Source organism: Netta rufina, assembly GCF_964035555.1.
Source record: "Netta rufina genome assembly, chromosome: 6".
NCBI classification, from domain to species: Eukaryota; Metazoa; Chordata; class Aves; order Anseriformes; family Anatidae; genus Netta; species Netta rufina.
This window is the reverse complement of record NC_140129.1, coordinates 27,053,556-27,080,328: the sequence shown is the minus strand read 5'-3', so window position 1 is coordinate 27,080,328 and position 26,773 is coordinate 27,053,556. Positions and strand designations below refer to the sequence as shown.

At 39.0% G+C, this 26,773-nt stretch overlaps 1 protein-coding gene across 1 annotated transcript in view; it reads left to right on the top strand.

The window, feature by feature from the left end:
* The window catches only part of EPB41L5 (erythrocyte membrane protein band 4.1 like 5), a 48,704-nt gene that overhangs the window by 6,656 nt on the left and 15,275 nt on the right, over positions 1-26,773 (top strand). Inside the window, exons 2-15 of the mRNA XM_084289599.1 lie at positions 2,361-2,465; positions 5,994-6,036; positions 7,196-7,274; positions 10,073-10,117; positions 10,424-10,476; positions 13,166-13,286; positions 13,695-13,782; positions 14,416-14,504; positions 15,336-15,405; positions 16,115-16,284; positions 17,485-17,591; positions 18,279-18,306; positions 20,705-20,750; positions 21,691-21,809. Coding sequence (XP_084145725.1) covers positions 2,361-2,465; positions 5,994-6,036; positions 7,196-7,274; positions 10,073-10,117; positions 10,424-10,476; positions 13,166-13,286; positions 13,695-13,782; positions 14,416-14,504; positions 15,336-15,405; positions 16,115-16,284; positions 17,485-17,591; positions 18,279-18,306; positions 20,705-20,750; positions 21,691-21,809 — 1,163 coding nt within the window. The remainder of the gene's footprint in view (positions 1-2,360; positions 2,466-5,993; positions 6,037-7,195; positions 7,275-10,072; positions 10,118-10,423; positions 10,477-13,165; positions 13,287-13,694; positions 13,783-14,415; positions 14,505-15,335; positions 15,406-16,114; positions 16,285-17,484; positions 17,592-18,278; positions 18,307-20,704; positions 20,751-21,690; positions 21,810-26,773) is intronic.

Here is a 26,773-nt window from a genome sequence, read left to right as displayed (position 1 = left end):
ACCTAATACAGCAACCGCGGCTCCAGGTCGTATGCAAAGCACCACGTAATGAGTTCTGTGCTGACAGCCCCGCTGATTTACGGCATGGAACAGCCAGCAGCCCTGGAAACCTTTCCCCTGTTGCTCCAGCACTGTGCTTCAGGGACTTTGTGCTACATCAGGCATCCTGGGTCTGCTTTTGGTGGCCCCTGAGTCCTTTGCTGAGGTTGCCAGAAGGGCGATCTCCTCTGGCAGGGGAAGCCACCCACGGGTGGGTGCACACGGGCGTGTTTTGGTGTTGGCAGCCCGAGACGGCACGTGCAGAAATCCCAGTCCGAGCCCAGCTGCTTCATTGTTTGTCCCTGAGAGGGTTATATATAGATCTTGGGATTTGGCTGAGCTAATGGGTTAATTACAGTTTTAAGAAAAGACTTACTGAAGAATTGGGAAGAATCTAAAATGTTTTGTGCAACAAGGTGGAGGTTTTCTTCTACCTTTAAATCAGGTGCAAAATAAAGCCTTTTCCTAGTTTTGCTCTTGCAAATGCGGAATTAATTCCACTTCTATTTACGTGTTATTTGCTCAGGAAGAAAACATCCCATGCTGAGAGAAAGTATCAACAGCTCACTGCCTTGCTCTTTGCAGAAATCTGTCACTGTCTCAAATAGTGGAAGAAATGCATTTTATATGTAGGTGATTTGCCTTAAGGCTGCTGCTGGGAGAGTCTTGCTGCTGTCTAATGGAAATGCTGCTGCCTAAAGAGTGCTTTTTCCTTGAAGCCAACAGAAAAACTTGCCCTGAATGAGTCTGGTGAGGTCTGCATCCCAGCATTCTCGTTGTACAGTGTTTTGAAGAAACTGCGTGTGAAGTTGGCAGCTGATCTCATTGCTTTCCTCTTCCCCCGCCTTCTCCAAGACTTGGAAATAAATAACTGCAAGAGAACTTGTTTAGGCAGATTGGGTTTGCAGACTTTTCTGCAATTTTACTTAGGGCTATGAAATGTCATTCTGGATTTAAGTGAAGCACAGGGTAAACCAGTGACTGTGATTATCAGATTAAATATAAAACACTTGAAGATCAGAGCAGAGGAAGGAAGCAAATTATGTATTCCTCTTTTCTTACATCATTATAATTCAGTGATTGAACTCGATTATTTCTGAGAATAAGAATTCTGGCTTATTCTTGAAAATCTTTTTGTAAACTATGGGCATCTTGGAGCATTGTCTGTGTTGGTGTTCAGACACTAGGGTAAAGCATTCTGTTCAGTTCACTTCGGAAGTTCTTCCCATATGGCCAAGAATCTTGAGGGGTGGATGAAATCTTATAGTATGCCCATTAATGGCATACTATAGAATATGCTTAGAAAGCCCATTTCTGAAGTTGTGAATGTATAAATATTAGATAAAAGACTGAAGGATGCTATGGAAATACAAAAATTGTTTAACTCCTTGCAGAAAGGATTTATGCTTACTCTGCATTTCTTTAGATGTAAAAATAATTATTTTCTGCACCGGGGCTTGTACTCTGAGTCCTTAATTTATTCATGTATTTGTATTACTTTTAGGCATTTCAAGTGTTAGAGTTAAGCTTTTCTTTCAGTGTATTATTGTGAAGGAGTTCATAGCATGAAAAATGTATGTTGTATAGAAGCTGCTCGGTGTTATTTACATGCTTTCTCTTTGAAAACATCAGATTAATTTTTTACATCACCTCTGTAAAAATTATGTTTGCTTGGGACCAGAGCTAAGTTTTTTTCATAAATTATGTATGAACAAATGCGGTGGCTTTTTGCACCTACAAGCTGAGCTTTATGTAAATGCCTTATCTAAGGGCTGTTTGTTAAAGTTCCTTGCCCCAGACAGTTTCCTGGCAGTCGCTAAAAGCACCTGCTAATGGAATGCTGCAGCCCGATGCTGTGTGCTTTCCTACCCACTTCAGCACTGGTGAATTGCCTAGTTAGCAAACAGTAGCCATTTCTGGGGCAATTCACCCTGAAAATTTTCCACTGTATTAGTTACTGTCAATTATGCTAGCTATGATTCCAGTCCTGTTGAACTTTGTGGATAAGGAAAGCCTAAAAGGGACAATAATGAAGTGATGTTCTGACACTTTCAGCCTTGTGCAAGGTAATGTGGATGTTTTTCAAAAAAGGTTATTCTGTATGCTCCTTGTGGGGTGTACATTTGTCATTCACAAAAACAAGAAATACAAGAAAAAATCAAATACAAGAAAAAAAAAATCAATACAAGAAAAAATACAGGTTGTATTGTCAAAAACTTAATTTTGGAGTCCTCTTACTTCTGAAATTGCAATGAATAGAAAAGAAGGTAGATGCTACAGTAGATACACCTGCTAAGTATTAAATCCTTTTGTATTTTCAGAAAAAAGCCAAAGGCCAGCTCCTGTTTGAGCAGATCATGTATCATCTGGACCTTATAGAAAGCGACTACTTTGGATTAAGGTTCATGGATTCCGCACAAGTGGCGGTGAGTAGCAGTCAGTCTAAATGTTAAATCTTAATATTGACAAAATGCTAAAAGAAAGCTTTCTTTTTCTTGATTTATGGTCTGTGCAGAAGCTATCTGTTTTATTAAAGTGACCCCAAGTTTAACTCAACATTCTTTTGAGCAAAAGTCATCTTGTTCACGTCTGCTTGGGAAATAGTCTTAGCGAGCAGGGTACCTACTTGATTTGCTCAAATTGGTTGTGAGTCAGCTCCGCGATGAGGAGTTTTTGAGAGGGATATGGTTGTGTTTGCGAGTACCAGACAGTTTGCTTTGAGAGCAAACACTTCTGAAAACAGCAGCAGGGCAGTGTTTGTCAGGAGTATCCACAGTTCTTTCACTTGCAGTTGTAGTTTCATGTGGGTGATGCTTCTGGCTGAGCACTTAGTCCTGCCTAGAAGGTTAGCTGCATGTTTACTTCCTGTTTTTTTCTTCTTTTGTGTTCAAGTGGAATGCTAGAAAGTCTTTGTGTATCTATGCATATTTGTAAGCCTCATGGCTTCTTTTCAGAATTTCTGGGATGAGTTTAGTGTTTAGCATGTAATTGTAGAGCACGTTTCTCTTTTGAGGAAATAATTTAACTGTTCAGAATCTGACACACACTTCATGACTAGCAGGACTCCAGCTGCTGCTGGGTTGCAGTTCTAGTAGTGAAAATGGTCTTAAACCTTTTGCAGAACAGAGGAGGAAAACACATTTTACTTCTTAGGATTTGGATACTGGGTTCTTTAAACATGTTCTTGAAACAAGTTGTGAAGGGAAACAATTGTCATTTTCATGTGATTTCTATGTTCGTTGCTAGTCTAATGGTTAGGAGGAGCTACTTTTCCCTGCACTAGGAGGCCAGAGGTGGCAGAAGGAGGTATTTTCAAGGTTGTTCACAGTGTACCAGGTGTGATCTGAATCCTGGTTAAGCTAAGGGAACAAAAAAATGTTAATTTGAGTGGCTCTGATTCAGACTGACATTGAACAGCACAGCATGGCCAGTGATGGGAAATGTGAAGGTAGCTGATAACTTGTTGGGCTTTTGGCTTTCCCTTTAGCCATACTGCATGTTTCTCATAAGGAGACATGGATCGTTTAACAGGTGGCAGATTCCTAAGTCACATGTTCAGATTGCAAGCATCAAATACTTGCTATTCCTACTGGAGTTGTAGAGCATAATTTTGTTACTCTAGCAGTTACTTTGTGTACTGCAGTGCTTAATACTGAAAATGGTCATATAGCATTGCCACTGAGTATGCAGCCATTAATTGACATGAGACACAGATTTAGCCTCATCATTGTAATTAAAAGCAGCATCAACAAAAACTTGTTTACTCTTCCCTTTTATTTTTTATTTTTTTATTTTTTTTTAATTTCTGAAGAAGCAAACTGTTTTAGTAGTGACTTCCAGTGCTCTGTCCGGTGTGTTGTCTGTATTGCTTCTTGTTTTAGTGAACTTTATCTCTGGATTTCAGGAGTAGGCTGTGTTGAACAAACTCTTGTCAAAATGTAAACTTAAAGGATCTTTTTGCCAGGTCCACTTGAATTCCTTTTTAATCACTTGGAATCAATCTTAAGTTTCCTGTTGTCTGTGTGTGTCCATGCGCGTGTTGTTTTTTTCCCTTCCTTCCCCTCCATTCGAAAGCAGTTGTCTCCCTTCTTCCAGCACACCCATGCCATCCAAACCAGGCTCCTGTAGGCAGTGCTGGTAAAGAGCTGAGCAGAGTAAATTGCTGTCAGTGCCTGTCTCGGGCCTCTCAGCTGCCTTGCGCTGGAATGTGGAGGAGATGAGAGAAAACAGAAGGGATGAGGCAGGCGTGCACAGGCAGTCCTGCAGCCTACAAAAGGCTCTCTCTGCTGTTCCTGTGTCTAAATCACCTGCAAGTCTCAGGTGGAGAGATTGTATATTTTTAGGGTGGAGGAAGGAGCAAGTCACTTGTCTCTGAGAGCAAGTGAGTTTGTGGAGTAGGAAGAGAGGTGGTGTCATTTTCTTAAAGAAACAAAAAAAACGTTCAACTCCATTTCACTGGCGTTATAAGCAAAGTAGGCAAATATTTGCTTCATTCCTCCTGAGGTTCCTGCTTTATTTAAAAAATACATTAGATAACATTTCAAATAGCTGTCTGTAGCAGCTCTGTTTCAGTAACTATTAAGAGCATTTCCAGGTGCACGCACCACAGCACTCGATGGTTCAGTTGTTCTGGTCTGCACCTAATGTATCAGCCACTGCGTGCCCTGGCTGCGTTACAGGTCGGCTTTATGCACTCCCTGCAGCAGGCAGGGCTGCTCCGAGGACAGGAACGTGTTTGCACTTGGCATTGCAACCTGAAAATACCGGTTCTTTCTCATACCCCTGTTGCTTTTCTGTCCTACTTGGGGCCCGCTGTGAACTTCATGGCACGTAGTTGAACGAAAGGTGTGTTGCTAATTGTATAATTCATCTGCATTAGTTTCAAGGTGACATTTGGGATCGGCCTAATGAGGTGGTGTTACCTGGGCAGTGTGAAGCACCCGGGACACGGTGTGCGAGGTGGTTTGTTCTGGCTGCTCAGCCAGCGCTGTGGTGTTGAACAGGGTGCTGTGTTCCCTGTGAACCGAGTCACCTCCTTCAGAGGAGGGAGCTGTTTGTGTATTCACAGCACTGCAAAGCAGGTCCCTACCACTAGCTGGATGTCAGTTTCCCAGCTGCGTTTCCTGGTGTAAACACTTCAGCAGTGAGAATATATGATGTTAGGAAGTATGGCATCTACAGGTAGGTGTTTCTCTCAACCTGCCACCTCTAGCTTATTTTTCATATGCAGTGTAAGTGAAGCCATTACTTTGTCTTCAGAGAGTTAGCCTCCACATCTAGTATACAGCTTATCATTAGTATTAGTAGGTGAGGCAGTGACTTCTGTCCTCCCGTGCAGCAATTGCTAAATGTCAGCTGTGAATAGGTTTTGGACAGTTGGGTGGAGCTGACCCTATGTTCAGACAGAGACAGCGTTGCTGTTATTTACTATGCTTGAGTGACCTAAAGAAATGACTGAAAGACAGCAGTATTTATTTTGTCTCTCCTCACCACACCGGAGTGATCACAAACAGCGGAGTCAGAAAGCTGAGTTACAATTTATGCCTCTCTGGCGCACAGTCACTGGCCAACTACTAATGTGCCAACAGTTTTGTTTGTTTGGACAGGGTGACAATTTTAGTGATTTGAGTAGTTTGTCAATACTTATTTTTTTATTTTTTTATTTTTATTTTTTTTTCCTCCAAGTAGATAATACTTTCTGGAAGATTGGCTTTAGATAAGGTACTTCAGGATATTTCTGGTGCTAACTTTTTGCATTACAAAGTTTTTACATTACAAACAGTATCTTCAACAAGCCCTAAGAACTATGAATCGTGAAATATCTGGACTGGATTAGATTAGATTGTTTTGAGCATGTTGCAATAGCAAATAGTTCATCTTCACAAATGAATATGTTGTGGGGTTTTTGTGAGATTTTGTTATTGATGATTCAATGAGAGTAATTTGTTTTTCAGCATTGGTTGGACAACACAAAAAGCATTAAAAAGCAAGTGAAAAGTAAGTGTCTTTTCCATTTTCTCTTTGGATCTCACATTGAGCATAGAGGAGGCACAGAGCTGAAGTGGTGGGGAGGAAGGGACTGTGTGCTCTGTGAGGGGTAACGTAGGCACTGAAACCCCAACCCAGCATGCTGCTGCTGATTGCTTAATGACCTCTTTCCTCTGCAGTTCGTATTACTTTCATCTAATGTCCTTAATGAGCCATGTTAGAGGCTCATTAATTATAGTTTAAATAGAGACAAGGCAGCTGAAGATGCTTTAGCATCACAGATCTTTATTCTGCCTATAGGAAAAGTTGTCATGGAGCCTTCATCCCTTGAAGTGGTTCAGAATGCCCTGATCTGTTTGTGTTTGTCCCTCAAGTCATTACTAGCTACGCAAGCATTCATTGTGGCCTGTTTGGTTCAGTGGTCCGTGCTTAGGTAATCTGTGACATCAACTGATTTTGCTCAGAAGCTTCCTTGCTATCTGATGTGGGAAGTCTTCGGGGATTTGTGATGCTTTATTAGCAAAACAAAAATTTTGGAAGCACAGTCAGAGAAAATTCCTCCTGTCAAATGCAAGAATCAACAGAGAGAGCTGCACATTTTTAAGAACTGTTAAACCATCCTTTTGCTGGGTTAACTCTCTGGTTTCTGGAAAAAAAAAAAAAAAAAAAAAAAAAAAAAGATTCTTGCCCAAAAGGGTCTATTATATACCCCTAAAATATGTCTAAAATTCAGTGGAATATGCATGCCAAAGTTGTCAACAGTGGGCTTTTCCCAGAGCTCTGGAAAGGCATTACAGACACCAACAGAGTACCTAGGGATTTGAATGACTGCAGAGCCAAGATCCACAGCTCTCTTGGTGATGGATGGAGTCCTTAAATATGAGGATTAACCTAGATTTATGTGCTCTTGGCAAGACAGATCAACTTCATGTGATACATCTGTTGGGTTGACTTGTAAAATAAATATAAAACTATTTTGTGCATCTGTTTAAGTGTATGTTCATCCTGATGTTTTTCATGCATTTTCCTGCTACAAATTGATTCCTGCCTAAGACCTTGTGGTAGGATAGGGCCAATTTCAGTCAATGTTTGTGATGTGATTCTGTGTAATAAAATAAGTCTGGTCCAGTAGCTGTTGCTGCTGTCTCAAATGAATTCTTCTTTGCAGTTGGCCCACCGTATTGTCTGCATTTTCGTGTAAAGTTTTACTCATCAGAGCCCAACAATCTGCGTGAAGAGCTAACGAGGTAAGAGGAATTTTGTGATAGAGACAGTCATGTGCTCAAATAAGGCCAGGAAAATGTTTCTGTACTATTTATTTAAACAGTTTTGAAGCATTTTGGAGAATTCCTTAAAGCTGGTTGCTTACCTGACTGTTTATACATGTATCTAATGTAGCTCTTATGAAATAAATGAGATGTATTTTAAAAAGATGCAAATATTTACTGTATTAGTTGATGCACTGTTTTTCATTATGCAGCTCTGGCAACTGATCTGTATGTATACAATGGACAGAATTTTTACTGAACTGCCATAATGTTTCTTTCTTTATTCTGCTTTCAATGTATTTAGTTTAAGCTCTATGCACTCATCCTGTCTTTCTAAGCAGAAAAGCATTGAATTGCAATTTAGGGCTTTTCTTTGGCAAAAAATAAGTTTAGTTAAGTTTCATTACGTCTGTGATATTTTGCTAAGGGTTATGTGAAGAGAAAAACTATTTTACCACTATGTTTTGATGTGGGTTGACAGTACTGTTTGCGTAGGATTGTATTATCAGGTAAGCAGCAATTTCTCTTGTTAAAAGTGTTTTACATACCATTCATAATGCTGCATTTCATGTTGGACTGAGACATATTTGGGGTGCTTTGAAAGAGAACACAATTTACCATCTGTCAGCTGTATAAATCTGTTGTAAAAGACAACATTTCTTTGCATTGTTGTCACCACTGCTGATGATCCATTTTGGAGAGAAAACAAATTTATGTTTTCTTGTCAGATGTAGACACTTCATACCCTCAGCCATTTGTGAGAGTGTGAAGTGCGTTTGTTTGTTTTTGTTTTTTTTAGGTTTATCTGTGTGAATCTTCGATCTGCACTTTAGCCAAATCCCTAGGAGTGCTACCAGGAGGATTATAGTAGCATTACCCTGTGCAGCCATATGTACTCTGAGCAGCTTCATGCTTGCAAGTGATAACAGTGCTATAACTGTTTTAATTCTTTCTTGGCAACCTGGGAAGAGTATTTTACCCATGATATATGTTCCTGAATCAACAGCTGACTGTCTTTGAAAATCATAGTAATAGAAAAAGTTCAGACCTCTGTCTGCCTACCAGCGTGAAACGTTTTCATCCACCTTGACTGAGCTCTGCCAGTCAGACCTTGCTGTGCAGGTTTTAGCATGGCAGAATTGAAACCTGAGGGCTTCTAAACCCTGTCTGTCTGCTTAGCTAATCCTCCAGACTAGGAGTGCAGCAAGTCTTTCCTCTGTCTCGAGACTATTTTACAAAGAAGCGGTGGGAAAGGGAGCTCTGTTACAGGTTACAGATGTCGCAGTGGTTTTCCAAGGGTTCTGCCTTTCCTTTGTGTGGCAGGACACCCAGCTGGAGGCCTTTGTCAGCTTCCACAGGTGCAGACCTCTCATGTTTTCTGCCAGTTTCCCATCCGTCAGATGCCACCAGCCAGAGGTCATGCAGCACAGCCCAAGCATGGGAAGTATGCTCGAACAGTTTGCAGGTGGTGTGTGGCTGATAAGCACAGGTTGGTCGCACCCACTCCATACAGGAAGCCTGTGCTCATTCTTTTCATATCCATGGTCAGTACTGAACAAATGCATTCCGCATCTAGAGGCCAGCTTTGGGTGATAAATGCTTTGACAAAGCATTCATGGATTTCCAAGGGACCTGTAGGAAAAATGCCTGTATGCATTTCGTGCCCGTATATGTTAATACAAGGAGATAGAGGCACATGTGGTCTTGGTGAACATCACAGTTGAAAGAGAAACATCTTTGGCTGTGTGTGAGGCTCCTCTTCATCTGCAGTGCAATTCAAATCAGGTGCCATGGCTGAAGTCAGCCCTATAGCTGATAAGGCGACCTCTGTTGTGAAGGGAAAGCTGTGTGCCACAACAGAGCAGGAGGGATGCGCTGTGTGGGTACTGGATCAGAAGGCTAGGTGCTGCACACCAGTGGGGGATACGTGCTTTTTGTTTAATGCGTGCAAATTTCTAAGCAAGAAGAGGAATTCTAAATAAACAAGGCAGTGATAGAAATCTGGCTCTGAAGAATCAATTGTCTGAGAAGGCTGCAGCCTACTGGTTATTTTTTTTGTCACTTTGCAGCCAGCTTTCTGGGTAGGATTTTTAACCAGCCAATCTGTATCATGAATGTTTATTTTTGAGAGACTTTAAGTATTCATTCTCTAATGAGATCAATGTCTATGGGTAATGAAGAAAATGTAGAAGATGCAAGTTGTTCTTTGGAAGGGACCTAAGGTCAATAAGCAACTAAACTGTTCTACACAGATCACCTCGTCCCACTGCCTGAGCACTTCAGGGCTAACCAAAAGTAAAAGCGTGTCATTGAGGGCATTGCCCAAACATCTCTTGAACACTGACAGGACCAGGGCATCAACCACCTCACTCAGAAGCCTGTTCCAATGTCTGACCACCCTGACAGAGAACAAATTTTACCCAGTATCCAGTCTGAACCTCCCATGGCTCATGCTGAGCCAGCACTCCCAGATCTCTTTCTGTAGGTCTGCCCATGTAGGATCCTGGGGTTATAAATGAGTCTTATTTAGGTATTCAGTTTCTTTTTACATGCAGCACTGTAGTTCAGCTTCTGGTAACTTCTAGTTTTGTGTTTACTTCATTTGACACGTGTGCCATGCTAACCCAACTGATAAAGCCTTTGTAGTTTCTTCAGTCATGAAAACCCATGTAAAGAGTATGTGACTTCAATTTTTCAGGCTCCAACTGCTGTCTTTTGGCTGAGTGATACATTAGAACTGTTAATCAATGACTTCTGTTTCTCATTTAACCCTGCAGGTATTTATTTGTTCTGCAGCTAAAACTGGATATTCTTAGTGGAAAGTAAGTATTCCCACTAAATAGTCTTCTAGACAACTACAGTGTATTTACCATAGGATTTATTAAATTGTTACATTTGGACAGCTAGTAAGACTTACTAAGTAATGTAACTTTTTCTCTAAAATACTGCTTTTGTGTGCATGAGTAGCAGCAGAGGAATGCTTACTTATCTCTTGTTACTTTGGTGAAAATCTGCTACTCCTTTTTCACTTCCTTACCCCAAATGTTTGGACCATTTGTCACTGTCAGGTATATGAGTTGCCTGCTAGTTTCAGATGAGGTTTTAACAAGGCATTTCTTTTATGGCAGATTGGAATGTCCTTTTGACACAGCCGTCCAGTTGGCAGCTTATAATATGCAAGGTGAGTAGGTGTGAGTGGGGAAGGAAGAAGTTGTGTGAACAGCTTTGGGTATACTATTACTAGTTCTTTTAGTCTGTTCTTGTGATATCCAGAAAACAGGTTCTGTCCAAATGTCAGTAATCCAACGTCAAACACAGCTCTTTGTGTTTGTAATTTTGCTGATAGTGTGTACAGAAAATTGAGTCCTCAGGAAACAGTACAAGGGGGTTCTGAACATAAACAGCTTTGTCCTAAATTTGTTTTTTCATGTGTGTGTATGCAAACCTGTCCACCTTTACACAAGCTACAAGGTTTGCTATCTTTCCAAATTGCTGTGATACAGGAAAACAAGCCACTTTTTTTTTTTTTCCATGATGCAGTTTCTACTGTGTGTTTTCCTCATTGTGCAAATCAGATACAATTTTTTGTGGGTCTGAGCTCAACTGAAAACTCATATGTATAAAAACTACCCGGCTTTTGACTTTTGTATGTTTGTAGAAACGTGTTAACACCACATGTCTCATTCTTGTACATGAACATTTACAGCTGAACTGCACTTGCTACTATTTCAGATCCTTCTTCAACCAAGAGAGGTGACCTAGTATATTTTTTTCTCAGCTCTATAGTACTATGTTTGAATGTTCTGAGACTCTTAATGAGTTATCTTTGACTTCTGATTCCAGCTGAGACTCCCAAATCCATGGCTTTTCCAAGAGCTGTGGTGTGGCCTTTGGTTACTTGTGTAAGTTGTACATCATTGATCTTCATGGCCAATGCCTTGTGTTGTTTGGATGAGGGTGTCATCTTAACAAATGCGAAGTTTGTAGTTTCAAGCAGGGGGACCCACGAAAGCAGGGAGGCTTGAAGTGTTTAGATGCATCTGCTAGAGTAGGCTTTTGGGTCCTTTTTGGAGTCTGTTGCAGTGTGGCCTTGTTCAAACCAGTTTGCAAGTCTACAAAAAAATCTCAAAACCTGTGCCGTAAAGCTGTTGTACAGAAGAGGGAAACTGAAGATGTGCCATGTGCTTGTGGTACACAAATTTTTTATACAACATTCATCTTACAAACCAGTGTACTGTTGCACTAACTTAGCAGGAGTTAGGTAACAGGACTAAGTCACCAAAATAAAACACAAAATGTGTTTTCCAAAACACATTTTGTTCTTAAGGCAGGAGCTAATAATAGCCTTGATCAAGCGTAGGTATGGAGAGTTGGCATTAAACTCTCAGGAAACCTGTTTTTTACCCCTGCTCTTTGGCATGGAAGAAAAACAGTTAGAATACATTCTGTAGTTAGAAATACTGGTATTGTTAGAGCCTTAAGATGTTCCGTGGATAACTTTTTGCAAAAACAAAGTGATCTAATTAGGCCATATATACATTGCTTTCTGTGGTAGTCTTTTCTTTCCTCTCTGCACAATGAGGCCTGTAGCAGGGCTTTAATCTTACTGTCTGACAGCTGTGTACTTTTATTTAAATCAGCTGGAACCTAAGCTGGCTTTGACAGCATTCCTTTCAACAGAGGCAGGCGTTTTAGTGGGAGTAAATTATTATAGAACTACAGACTTCCTCTGTCAGCATTTAAAAAAAAAAAAAAAAAAAAAAAAAGTAGAGGGGTGAAAAGGCTATTAATATATTCACTGAATTCCAAAAACCAAGAACCAAGAAACAGCTTTTTGGATGTAATTTTTGTACAAGTGGAATACTCCGTGTATTTATTTGAGTTTTCAAGAACTTTTCAAATACATTACTTTTTTTCCCCTACATTACATACGTAGTTTGCATTTTTTTTCAGTCAGAATTATTATTGGCATTTATTGGACACACAAGTTTTGAGTTATTTTTGATTTTTTGGATACAAGGTGAATGTCAAGTAACATCTTGAAATCAGTGGGAGGAGCAAATGCTAGTGACTCTGAAAATCAGGACCTTTTTTGTAAAGGTTTCTGAGTTTCAGCTTTTTAGGCATACATTGGTCTTTAAAGCTGGACTCATTAGCATCAGTGGAAAAAAGAAGGTTGCGCTTCTGATGTGGCACACCCATTGACTAGCATGTTCCAGTATGCTCTCTAAATAGCATCTCTTGTTGCCCTTGTTGAGCATGCAGCCGTGGACTAGATGAACCATTTGACTGACCCAGTAGGGCATTTATTATGTTCCTAGATGAAAAGGAATGAGAAAAATAACAGCTGTGTGATCATACCCTCACACAAGAGTAAATTTAGCAGGAGGGTTTTATGATTATAAAACCAAAAAAGTGATTGTTAGAATGGACAGTTACTTTATATAAAACTATCAGAACTGGTTTTGTTTTTTACAAATTTCAAGATATTTTAATAAGGTAAAATTCCATTACAGCTTTAGTCACCTGTTGTTTCAGTAGAGACTTCAGTGACAAAAATATTGAAAGCTGTGCAAGAAAAATAATGAATTTCAATGATATTGATAACTTCATAAGATGTTTTTAAACTGATTTATCAACAGCACGTTGTAAAAAATTAATGCAAAAGTTTTGTGTATACTATAGGATTATTTTTTTGGTGCCTTTGTCAAAAAAGGTGATGCTGCAATTAGTGGGAGTACTGAGGAGGGGAGGGGGAGATCAATAAAGAAATTTAGTATTTTAGATTAACTAGAAAAGTACACAGAAGTTCCTGTTAATATTTTCTGTCTTCATGGTGAAATTTGCTTGACAATGCTGTTCTTTTATAGCGGAACTTGGAGACTATGATCCCGCTGAACATGTCCCTGAGCTGGTGTCTGAGTTCAGGTTTGTACCTACTCAGACAGAGGAGATGGAACTAGCCATTTTTGAGAAGTGGAAGGAATGCAGGTATTAGATCTTCCAGTGCATGCTAACCAAGTCTTGTGTTGATTTTTCTATAAAGAGAATGTATTAAAAAAATACTGCTAATGCTTCTCCTGTGGTCTTCTAGAAGAACATAATTCTAATATGATTCTGTCATATTTTGTTAGAGGATATAATGTGAAAATGAAGCTTTCCAGAAGTCTGAGTAAAATGATGAGGTTGCAAAATCTCAAAATGCAGCAATTTTTTGCTGCATTGGTTTCAGGTTAAAACCTACAAAAGTGACTTTGATGTTCACTTAAGTGAACGAGAGTCAACAGCATTTAGGTTTTTCACATCCTTTTAGGCATTTATTTTCTTCTTTCTCATGTGCCAGTTTTTCCTTTCTGTGCTTTTCCAGGCATCTTCCTAATGGCAAAAAATTTATTTCAGGGGGCAAACACCAGCACAGGCTGAAACTAACTACTTAAACAAAGCTAAGTGGCTGGAAATGTATGGTGTAGACATGCACATAGTCAAGGTATGTTTAAAACACAGCATGGTGACCTTTGGAAATGGTAATGTTAGCTTTGTCTAGCATTTCAAGGGAGACTTAGCTTTGAGGGGGAAAAAATAGGAATATTGTGCTCATCTAAACTATGTAACAAGTGATGTGACTTTACATCAATATTCCACTCTATTTTATATGTTTCTACAAGGTACAAGTCCAAACATATCCGCTCTATATTAAATGTGTGATTGGTGCACAACAGTATGCACTACTGTTTGTATTTAGACTGAGAGCTATGTGAAAATTACAGTAATTAAATTTAAATTGGCAGGGGTTCAGTCAGTTATCATACGAAAAACTGCAGGTAAAAATAGATCTCCTGTGGCAAAGGAAGTGTAGTGAACTGCACAGGGTGCTTATTACATAGGCAAATGAGGAAACTTTAATTTTTCCACTTAGTCTTATTGAAGGATTGCAAACTGGAAACTCCATTGCATAAGTCATTGAACGCAGAAACACTTAGGACACCTTTGTTGCACTGAATAAGCCTATATGTGTTGAATTGTAACACTGGACAAATAAGCTATATTAATCGCTAGAATAATTTGGACAGAGGATCAAACACTGAAAAAAAAAGCATAATCTTTATTTTGCTGCACTTAGGCAAGAGATGGCAATGATTACAGCCTGGGATTAACCCCTACCGGAGTTCTTGTCTTTGAAGGAGACACGAAGATTGGTTTGTTTTTCTGGTAAGCTCTCTGTATGTTAAGATACAATTTATATTTTTACTCCTCCATTTCTTTTGCACTACCCCATTTTTTAATTTTAATTTTTAAAATGTGAGAGCACTGGGAGCACTAGGTACCTGCAAAAGTATTCTTTGGCCTGTGAGTATCTTCATGTCCAAAAATATCTTTCATCATAAGAAGACATAAGTAGTTACTTTGGCTTAGTCCAGTCCAATTTTATAAAATTCACAGAGAAACATTTGTGTAGTGGCAGAAATGTTTTTTGTGTCTTATAAAGTCGAGAATATAGGGAGTACCTCCATCGTAAACTCTGAATTGTTGTGGTTTTTTTTTGATGGGTGGGAAGGAAAGTGGTTGCATTTCTGTGTCACGTCATGTTAATGTTTTCTGTGGCTGGAATTTTCTGAAACAGAGCCATCATAGGACTTGATCTGTGATATCCTGTACAGGGGTTTTGCACTTCTTTAATAAAACAGAATTATTTTGGCCTGCCTTTATGCCCTTATGAACTCAGTCTCCTGTACTTGTGAAGACTAGGCAAGCAAAGGTATTTAGGGGAACTTTGATTTCTGCTCATAATTGTTATTCTAAGTTCTAATATATTCAACTGTTTGGAAGTTGCTGACTTCTTACTTTTAAGTTTCTAATGAAGTGTTGAAATTGGAAGTGATACGCTGGTATCCCCATTATCATCAAGCCCTACTGCATGAATTAAAAACACACACAAAAAAGGGGGAAAAAAAGAAAGGCTTGAACCAGCACGTCTAACCTAGCTCTCAGTGTGTTACTGAGAGAGCTAAGCCTAACCTGCTTTTTCTGTTCATCTTGCAGGCCAAAGATAACAAGACTTGACTTCAAGAAGAATAAACTCACTCTTGTTGTTGTTGAAGATGATGAACAGGTAGATAACAATCGGTCTAGTTACATCTCAGTCTTGATTATACAGTGCTAGTTTACATGCTCCTGATCTTTCTTTAAGTTTTGGGAATTGGTGTGGCTGCCTTCCAAGATTTTTGGTTGTGACTTCTAGTGGGGAATAAAGGGAGTTAAATATAAAATAAATAGGTTCAATTGCTTTTTTTCCTACCCTGTTTTTAAAAAGGGAATACCTCATTAAACTAATGTAGGCTAGATAATTTGGAAACCACGTGCTTGTTTCGGTGCATTGTGCAAGACAGTTTTAAAAAAGACCAGGTAGCACATTTAGTGGAATGAATTCCTTACACAGATGCCAGAGTTATTCCCGTGGGAAGAAATTGCTCAGAGCTGAGATGAAAATGTGAGCGTTGGAAATTTGAAGAGATCAGATTAGGAAGTGAAACCAAGTTAGCCTCATTGAGAAGTACCTTTCTATAATAATAATGTCTCTCATTTGTAGTTATTCATATAATTGACTTGTTAAATATATAGGTGCCAGCCCTTTCTAACTTCAGACATTCGAGTACTAAAGCGTTAAAGCTTCTGAAAAGATTCATTTTTCTGCCATAAATATTTCTCTTTTATCATACATTTAGGTATCCATAAAAACATTTTATTTGGCTTGCACTTAATTGTATCTTTGACTTGTTCATGCCTCTTATAAATCTTTTTTGCACTTTGTGTGCTTTAAGGGAAAGGAGCAGGAGCACACTTTTGTCTTTAGACTGGATCATCCCAAAGCCTGCAAACATTTATGGAAATGTGCAGTGGAGCATCACGCCTTCTTCCGGCTCCGAGGTCCTGTCCAAAAAAGCTCAAGTAGATCAGGCTTCATTCGGCTAGGTTCCCGGTTTCGATACAGGTCAGTGTCATCTACTAGTTGGCACATATCCTCTTTCATTTCTTGCTTTTCTTGGATTATGAGTGGAAATAGGAGAGAACTTACTATTCATTCACCTAGAGTGAGCGAAATTTGCAAGATGAGTGAGTTGAATTATTGTTTTTGTTGAATCATGTTTTCTGAACACATACACTGTCTGATTTATCTTTAGTTGATTGTCATCAGTGCGTAAAACGCGCAAGGAAATCAAAGGTGTTTTGAGGTTCATGTTCATTACATAGCACATGTAGTACGTTGACTTTATAGACCCCTTCATCTATCAAGCCACTCCTTTTTAAATGAACTGCTGAGGAAGTATGGTTGACTTGCACAGCTGGAGACAGTGTGTAACTTTTGACTCCTGATTTTGAATCATAGTAGTGCTTCTGCAGCCTAAGATAATGCCAATCATCACGTCAGGCAGTACCTATGTATATTCTTCCCAGTATGACTTCCCAGTAGCCTCTAGTCCCAGACTGGTCTACTAGATGCTGTTAAAAGCCCCACTAGGGTTGGTAAGAACATACACCAGGTGGTGGAAGGGTGACCCCATACAGTGTATATAGTCCTTGCTTCCATTTCCAGTTACTTTAGCAATACTATCGTGTGTGTGTGTGTGTATGTGTGTCAGAACCAAGGACCAGTAGTACCAAGGAGACAGACCAGAAGTACCAGTGGCAGAACATGGCTCTGCTATGGCTTTGGAGGCAGAGCCCAGCCAGACTCCACCCAAAAGGAGATGTGCTGTATTTTCAGAACCATCATTTGTTGGTTAGGCCCAGCAGGCAACTTGCAAGTTATTATTATCCTCTTCATCGGTTGAGTTGAAGGAGCTTGAAGAAGTAGTAAAGGTGAGGAAAAAAGAGGAGTGTCAGAAAGAAGGAAGTTCTAGACAAATGGGAACATTTCATCATGTTTCCTGTCACTGAAAACTTTGATGCTGCTTTGGGGAAAGTTTTCCACCCTTCTCTCAGACTAGCTTTATTCTCTCCTAGGATTTGTGATCTCAATCTGTATGTATTTTGACAAAGAAATATGCAAAGGCAAATGTTTTTACTAGAAATGGGATCGGATTATTAAGCTATGAATTTATAATAGAAATGTGATGTTTTCCTGAGCAGAGTCTGTGCTGTCATAAAAAGCAAGTGATTAATCTTACGGTTTTGTACTTGGCATCCTTAGTGGGAAAACAGAATATCAAACCACCAAGACCAACAAAGCCAGGAGATCAGCATCCTTTGAAAGGAGGCCCAGCAAAAGATATTCTAGACGAACACTACAAACAAAAGGTAAGCTATTGACCTTCCATTTTGAGATGTACAATCCACTGTGACAATCTATTAATCACATCCTTTAAAGTTTCTTTATAGGAGTTTTTCCTATATCTGCTTTCTTTTCTCTTGAATTTTGAAAATTAGGTTTCCTTTAACTTAGCTGGGGGGTAATCTATATTTGTCAGAAAAAGCTTGTGTCCAAAGCATGTCATTCTAGATTTCCTGGCAGCAAAAACACCTATGAATATTGTGCAGTATGTTTCTGTATGAAGATGTAAAACTTGTGTACAAAAAACAGAAACATGATAATGGTAATATTTGAAATTTCTGAATCAGGTTGGAAATTTTTGTCAAGGATATTTTCTTGATCTTAGAAGCTGCATTCTGTCCGTTACCACAGCCTGGCAGCATGTGATACCTTGTCTCTTATTTCCCTTCTTTCATAGGTCAAAAGTGACCTACAGGCACGCTTTCAGATCCTTGATTAAATACAACTCGTTGGTTGGCTCTTGAGATTTTTTATTTTTATTTTTCCAATTTAAATTTTATACACGTTATACAGGGGTTACATGCAACACTTGGTCTTATAGTTGCATACTTTTAGGTAGTGCTTTACTACTTTTATTTAATATGCTTTAATATTTGACTGACAACCTAATTAAAAATTAAAATTTAATTAAAACTTTATGTATACTTTTGCAGCACATGTTGCTAAACTTGAAGAAACAAGGTAAGATGCATTCTAATACTTCCTTTCCTTTTGATGTTTGTAAGTTATGTTTGAGCACATGTCTGCAGGAGGTTATAATATTGGTTAAATGCAGATAGTGTTAACCTCTTAACTGTGGTTTTGATGTGGTTGTTGTGTTTCTTTGCTTTAAATAAACCCTACTGTTTGAGGTAAAGCTGCTGTGTTGCTGTCACATTGAAGATTTTGCCAGAGGAGCTTACTGGAAAGCAATGATGTTTGTTTATGACTAGTTATGATTCTTGCTGATTATGAGCCGTAGTTCCCTATGCTGCCATGTAAGGAGATCAAGTAAAAGCATGAGGTTGTTGCTGAGATCTGCCTACTTGGGCTATGCAAGTGAAATACATAATTAAGTGAAGTTCAGAGGAGGGGAAAATACTGTAAAATATTTAAAATATTTTGATGTTTTTGTATTCTGTATTACGCTTACAATTATTTTTATTAAAAGTATTTGTTTTTATATATTGATAATTATGAATTACTTATGACTGACATTGAGAGAGAAGCTTTTTGATTTCTGTACTTAGAGTCTTTCTGGATGTGGACATTCATGCTTACAGTTGTAGTGTAAAATGCTTCTGTGAAACTGTATCATACTATATTCACACTGTTCCTGAAGGAGAGGGAAGCAGTCTAGAAAGAATGTATCTATTAGCAGAGGAACAAAGTCACTCAGTTTTGCTTTCAGTCCAGTTTTTTTTTTTCCTTTCCGTTTTGTTTTGAGCTGTGTTTTTTTGTTTGTTTGTTTAAGAAACTGTAGGTACTGTTACATATTAAGCATCCTGGCAGTCAGGAGTTGTGTAAGGAACGTCAGAATAACATTTAAAAACAGCAGGCTTATTAGAGACATACATCTTGTTACTAGCAAGCAAGGCTGATTCTTGCATAAGGGTAGAAGTCTAGGAAAGGTGAGGCTAACACAGCAGTTCAACGTGTTAGTGGAGGAGGTCTCTTTGTCTTTGCAACCTTAGGGGCAAGTATCTTCAGTGCTAGCTTTTCTTTTAATAAAATGAGAAAGTTGTCTTCAACACTGGGTGTCATTAAAGTGCTTGAAGATCCTCTGCATGCAAACTGTGACTGCCTGTTTAATTAGTACTCTTGTCATGCTGTGTTGTTATGACCTTGTTTGAGTTTCATGCTGCTTAGATCATTCTGAGAGTGGGAAGAGAAACTTAAGGTGCAGTTTTGCCTTCTGATAAGACGATGGTCTTCTGATTTCCACATAGGTGTGGCATTGTTTTGTTAGTCTCCAGAGCAATCAATGCCATTTCTGAAACTCTACACTGGAGCATTGCTAATTGAAATGCATCATGAAAGATGTATGTTGTTCTGCTCTTTGGTATGAACTCAGCACAAGCTTATGTGCTGCCAAGAAGTCATTCTTTAACGCTTCTGTTAAATGGGTGCTGTTCTGTGGTAACCTCCACGTGCTCTTAATGCAGAAGGTGTGATGTTAGAAAGCAGACAAGGAACAAGTTGTTTGGTCTTGGTAGTATGGTATCTAAGTAAAATAATTCTAAAGAATGACTGAAGTAGATACAGAAATCTATTTAAATTGTCAGCTTGCCAGGTTGGTTAGCTATTGCAGAGGCCATAAATCAAAAGAATAATTAATGGTAGGATCCTGGAACTGTTTTTAAAAAGATTAGAAGTCTGGAAAAAAATGTTTGTTTTGAATCTTTTCTTGAATACCTAGCTTTGTGTAAGATTTATAATACATAATTATTGCACAGGCTGTTAATACTTTTAAATCTCTCAAAAACAAGCAAATTTGAAGTGTGTCTTGTAGAATAAAAAATCTTCATAAAATTATTAATGCTATGCTGAACTGCTGTGCACATAAATTCGAGTGGCTGCTTTTAAGACTGAAATTACTGAAGCGGTAATTCAGTCCATTAGAGCTTCTACACAGAAGAAATTCATGATTTCATGATGTGAAACTTCAAATCTGAAGAGTTCAAGTTACAGAGCAAACTATTTATATTATGTAAGTAAAGTTTTGACAACGTCACATTTTGTTGAGTATTCAACTAAAAAGTCATACAGTTTTTGCTCATAAAACACCCTGCCTTACAGCTGAATCAGAAAGTCTTTCTAAGCTTTAACTGGTTTAGGAAAGGAAAAAAAAACAACAGGAATGATAGATAAACTACCGTGTGAAAATAAAAAATAACTGGATACCCTTACATACCTAAAATGAGGCAGCTGACCTAAAACATGTTTTCAAATTTTCTTTTGAGAATGTTTACGTAATTTGAAAACATCTTTATTAGATTTCTGTTTCTTTCTGAAAATCCTTACTTAAATCCTTAATTCTGCCATCCTTCAGAAATATTTTGTTGATCTGATTCTGATATAAATTCTTCTTACCTTTCAGTTTTCCAAACAACGCTGTTATTACCCAAACTAATGGATCACAACAAGTAAGGCCTATCTCTTTCATTCTTTTTAAAGACAATTTTGATGTTTCAACAGATTTGAGGATTTCATTATTCCCTTCATACTGGCCAATTGTATTGAAAAGTTATGCACAGTTAACTAAATTGCATGCAAAGAAGTGACTACCTGGTGCGAGGAAGATACACCATACCTCTATGCAATAAAAATTATACTATTTATAGATGCAAGTTTTCATAGGTACAGAAAGTACCTTTGTGTGCGAGTTAGTAGTATCCAAAGTACGTTAATTGTATGTGCTAATTAACACCAAAGGGCATACTCTAAAAGTACTAGAGAAAAAAGTACTCTAGACTTTTTAGTACTAGTACTTTTCTCTAGTACTCTGAAAGAGGGGTGTACATCTGCAAATTAGAGAAAATGTTAGCAAAAATTCATTGTTTTCTGAGCTTGAGGGAAATCTGAGACACCAGTCTTCTCAGTACTTGTGCACAAAATGCCACGTTTCACTGAAAACAGTAAGGTAATGGTTTGATACCATTCTAAGTATCAAAAAATAGGACTTGGTGTTTGGAAAGACCCTGTCTTGCTTTCTGTAGTATTGCAACTGCAGAAAGGGTCACAGATTGGTGGAAATGGGAAATCCAGTTTATTTTAACACTATATTTTAACATTAAACACTCAATCTCAGCTGGAAGCAAACAGACATGGGTGCACTGCTCAGCCTTTTGCGTTCTCTGCAAAATGAGTTGTTTGAGCTGCTTTGGATTCATTGCAATCCTGGTGTTGTGTATAGTACTGGAAAAAAATGGTCATAGGTATCCAGTGCTGTGGAAGTAATGGAAGAAAACAGCCTTGCTTTATCACTGTGTGTAAGAAAAAGTGGTGATATATTTTATGTATAAGGTGTCATTGCTTAACTGAAGAGTTTATAGTAACTTACTTGTTTCTCTTCTGCCTCCAAAGAGTTGGAATGCAAAGCCAAATGTACCTGTCCTAACAGCAGCAGTTCCTTCTGCCCCAGTCCTGGTGGAAATAGAAAACCTCCCAAGGAGCCCAGGAGCCAGCCAGCAAGACAAGAAGTGGTATGTTCTGCTTTGCTGGGAAATGAATTCTGCTTGCTTTTGCATGATCCAAGTGACTGTTTCTTTACCTATGCTTAAATGAACTTCCTACTTCGCACCTTCAATGTAAATTGAAAGACAAGTTAGTGGTGATGCAGCTGATTTGTTGCTGTGAATACAGTCTGGGGAGGTGAGAACAACATGCGTAGTCACTGTCAACCAAAGGAAAATTTCTCCATTGATGCCAACATTAGATCCATAGCAGCATTTTCAAGTCTTGGAGAGAGCTGGGTCCTTCTGTTTTGCCATAATATTCCTTGTGGCCCTTTGGTATCATGGAGCCCAAGGACTTACTTCAAACCCTAACAAAATGCACAACCTTGTAAATCAGTATCCTTGTGAATATCTTAGAAAAATCTTTTGCAATTGGCAAGCTGATCTTTCTGTTGTCTTGGAGAGAATGGTAGCTTGAGGGAAATAACACAAGCTGAAGATAAGAGCTTTGCTTTTATGTAATAGAGAAGATTTGTTTTATATGGATTGTATGCATCTCAAAATCAGGCTGATCTGAAGATGAACTTATATCTCATTAATCTTTTTAAAAGTAATTTTATATTGCAAACATATTTCAGAACCAAAATTGACATATATCAGCCCAGTGCTTGTGTACACTACTGACATTTTTTCAGCTTCTTGTTCTCTTAGTGGCAGTATGGCTAATCCTAGAAGGGCAATTCTGATTTCCGTGAGACTGTAGAGGAGCAGTTGTGGTGGAATGGAGGGACAGTAAAGCTCTTATCATAAGCCATTTCAGCCCTCAAGAGAAAAGATCCTTCTCCCATTGTCTGGCATATGAACCTAATTTGCTTCAGTATCTCTTAAAAATACATGATCTCTGCTTCTGACAGTATAATGACGAATGTGCTTAAATTCTGTAAATAATATTGATTATAAAAACTTTTGATACTATTGATTTTGAATTATAAGTGGGAGAATAGTTCTGCTTTATCTGTTGCGTTATATTGAAGTTTCAATCAGAATACATGATCAATGCTCTTTTTCTTTCTTTTGCCCTTGATTTGTCTAGTATCTGAAATCTGTGGTTGTCTGTGGTGAGATCCTGTTGATCGCTCGATTCCTTCCATGGTGGTGGGTGAAAGGTGGTGGTTTCTTTATTCTTCAGCCTTCATGAAATGTTGGGTTGATATTTTTGTCTAACTGCAAGATGCGTGCTAAAGCCATTATTTCTTTTGGTCGAAATGTTTGACTCCTGCTCCAAACAGCTCTTCCTTGGTATCTGATTCAGGTGGGCATTCGTTCTGGTATTCCCAAGGCTTCTGTTGCTCCTTGAGATCACACTGCTTTTGTTCAGAAGCAGAGAGGACTCTGTAGCCAATCTCTTTCAATTTTGGTCTTGGTATTCGTTTTTTAGGATTTAGAACCTGAGCCTGTCCTTCTTAACATTGTCAGGGGATCTGAGCTTAGGTCCCAGCTGCTGCAGTCGGTAGCCTTTCTATCGAAGAGTGGGAACAAATATAACCTATACCTGTGTGTAACCCAAACCAGCATGCCATAATGAAAATGCATTTCCTTGCAATTAATGTGTTTTAATCAAAAGAGCAATGGTGGTACTGTGTAAATGCTATATCTCTTATAGCCATATAATTATTACTGAAGACAGTTGTCTTCTGGCAGAATGGTTTTAATGCGTTCGCTGGGAGTTGTCCTGCCTGTGATAATGGACAAATCCAGCTGCAGGAAGAAGGCAGCAGTTTGGAGCTGAGTCGGCAGAGGAGACACATGCTGGTTGCATAGCTGGGGAGAGGGGTTAGGTTAATACAGGGCCTGAACATGCCTACTTAGCGCGGGGGCTGCAGCTGGGCTGTTGCGCCTTCAAGCCTTGGGGTCTCGGTGCTGCTAACAAGATCTCTTTTCAGCCGCTGCTGTCTTTAATTGGCCTGTTTCTGCATGATTTATCTTTGCTTCCTGTCAGAAAAATAGTCTTCTTTTAGAGAGAGCTTGCCAAGGATTGCTAAGAACACCAGAATATTTGGACTGGGGATTTTGTTGATGGTTGGATTGAAGGGGTTTAGAAGTAAGGTCCCGACCTTGTGCATTTCTGTACTTTTCTTGGCAGATGCCTGTACTGGCTGTGTTGCATATCAGATCCCTTCCTAATGTCAATGTTTCCTTTAATTTAAGATGTGAATGCTGCAGCTGCCAACAGCATCAGTGCCAAGTCATAGAAAGCACTTTGCCAGACAGGAATGGTTCTAGTGTTTTTATTTCCTTTCTTTGCTCCATTCCTATAAAATGTTAGTACAGGAAAATGATGCTGCTCTGGATGGTCTGGAATATTAACTGCAAGGCTGGAAAGCCTAAAACCCAATTGGTGTCTTTCTAGAATTGCCTTTTCTCGAGAAGCTGTCTGTGCTAAGATACGGCAGGAGACAAATGATTGATAGTTGTTTGCTTATTGCAAATACAGAAGGGATTGTTTTTGCTTCGTAGTGGCTATAGTTTTCATTTAACTGTTTAAGCTAGAGAAACTGGAAAATAATTTAACAAACTGTTGAGGATTGGAGCCTTCAGCATTCACGGGTCATTTCCTCAGAGGGTTTCACAAAACCCAAAACTCTGAGTTTCCCCATGGGTGAGCTTTACATAAATCCCCTCTCTTTTCTAAAGGAGGACTATCGCAGAACATTAATCATTTAACACTGTTGTGAATCCTGCATGCTTTTCTGCTTCCCTGCCTCTGCACATGTGATCTTCCAATTTATGCGCTGCCTGCTTGGCTGGGCTGGCAGGGCTGGGAGTGGTAAACTGGGCTTTTTGCAGCACAGGAAGATGGAATTTGAACTCAGGGACTATTCAGGATGCCCTTTGAACAACAGATTACTGAATAGAGAATTATTATTGGATTACTGAATAGAGAATTTTATATTACTGGATTACTGAATAGAGAATTTTACATTAAACTGAAGGAAAACGTTTGTTTTACGAATTTTTGAGTAGGTTGAGAGCACCCTTTTTTCAAGCACTTTTTTGATACCTGACTGTAACTTGCAGCAGCCTGTCTCAAAGCATTACAGTGAAGAATCCTAGGATAACACAATCAACACTTAGCAAATATTTGTCCATTTTTTTTTTTAAGCCTTCTAGAATTCAACAGTTTTAGTAAAATGTTTATCCCTGCTGCTTTGGAGATACTTGTGCCTAATGCCTTTTGTGCAAGAAGCCATTAAATAGGAAGCTATAAATATTTTTCAAAACACTATTTAAAGTGATGAGTGTTCTCTCCTGCTCCTTTTTCTAGCTTTTGAAGAGCTTTGTTCCAACTGTTGAAGTATTTAACCGTACCTGTGCATAGCACAGGATTTTGATTTTATGAATTTGAAATGTAGCATTTATGAACCACATGCAAAATTAGAAAGCAAGCTCCTTGTGTTGTAACCTTTTCTAAAATGGTGGTCTTCCAACTAAGTTTGTTAGTTAAGCATAACTGCAGTCAGCTACTTCGTTAGTCCCTTAGTTAGTCCCTGACTAAGTGCCTAAGAGTTAGTCCCTTAGCAAACTAAATGCTGAATGACTTATGTACGCTGCACTGTTTGCTCCTGCACAGTAACACTCATTTCTCTCAATTTCTATTTCATTCTTAAAAAAAAAAAAAAAAAATTGCATTAAAATCTATGTTTTCAAATGACTTTGAAAAATTAGTGTTGCTTATAGATGCTTGTTCCAATTGTGCGCTTAGACCTGCTGCTTAAAAACCCTTTCAGCATCCTGAAACTGCAGTGCACTGTATGCCTGGGAGGTCTGTTCCTCCACCTCGCGGTTTTCTTCCATCTGCAACGCATGGGTCTTGCTCAGTTTTGCAAAGTGCTTTGCAATACGGAATGCTTTTCATTTCTGTAAGTGTAGACAGTGTAAGTGTGAGATAGCTTAACTTCTAATTTCAGAAGAATATGCATGATACAGAGCAGTAAAGGGGTTTATTTGACACTGCCTTACTGTACATATATATTCGCATGCCTCTGTCCTCAGATATTTACCTGCCAGCAATGTCATTTTTCCTTGTCTTCTCCCACCGCTCATGCTGTCTTTACTTTTGCTTTGCTGTTCCCCCACCCTCTCATGCCCACCTAATTACTAATTGTGCCCCCTCCCGCTCCCCAATAATCCAGGCCCCTTGATGCTGCCGACCCCTGCCAACGTGGTGGAAGCCTGTGGAAGGCACGGGCCCCGCCGAGGACCCCCGCTGCAGACGGACAGTACTCTGCTTTTGTTCATGAGCGCAATGTGAAGAATGCAGGAGTTCGTAGCGGTGCTGTCACCTATGCTGTCCAAACCACCATGACCAGCCTGTGAGACGCGCGGGCCTCTCGGGAGCTTGAGGCTGCTTTGTAGCAGAGGCTGGAAAATTGCATTTTGAGCTGTCTCAAAAGATAAGGACAACGGACCCGGAGATGACTAGGGGGGAAAAAAGCTTGTGTTACAAAGGCTCTGCATATTATGCTGTTGGTATTTAGTCTTTAAAGACAAAATAACATATAGACAAGCTACCCGTCACAATTACTTTAAATAGAGTATATATTACTTTTTAATTGTGCTAAGATTTTTCTGAATGATTGTAAGGTTTTTAGCTGCTTTTATCTCTGGGAGCCATGCAGGAAGTCACGTTGGTAACAAAACTGCATGTGCAACCAGTGGATCTTAGTGTGGTTTCAAAAATCTTAAAAGAATAGAGGATGTAACTGCCCCTCCTTTTGTACCATGATTATTTAAAAATATCTAAGGTAGGTGGTTGATCTGAAAAATAATTTTTTAAACAAGTCCTTATCTAAAAAAATATTGTTTAGTAATGGAATGGGATAGAATATTTTAATTTTTTTTAAGAATAAAATTATCAGAACTCCTGAAAAGGCAAAGAGTGATATTTTGGAGGAGGGTCCCCCTCCTAGGGAACGTCTTATTTGCTCTCC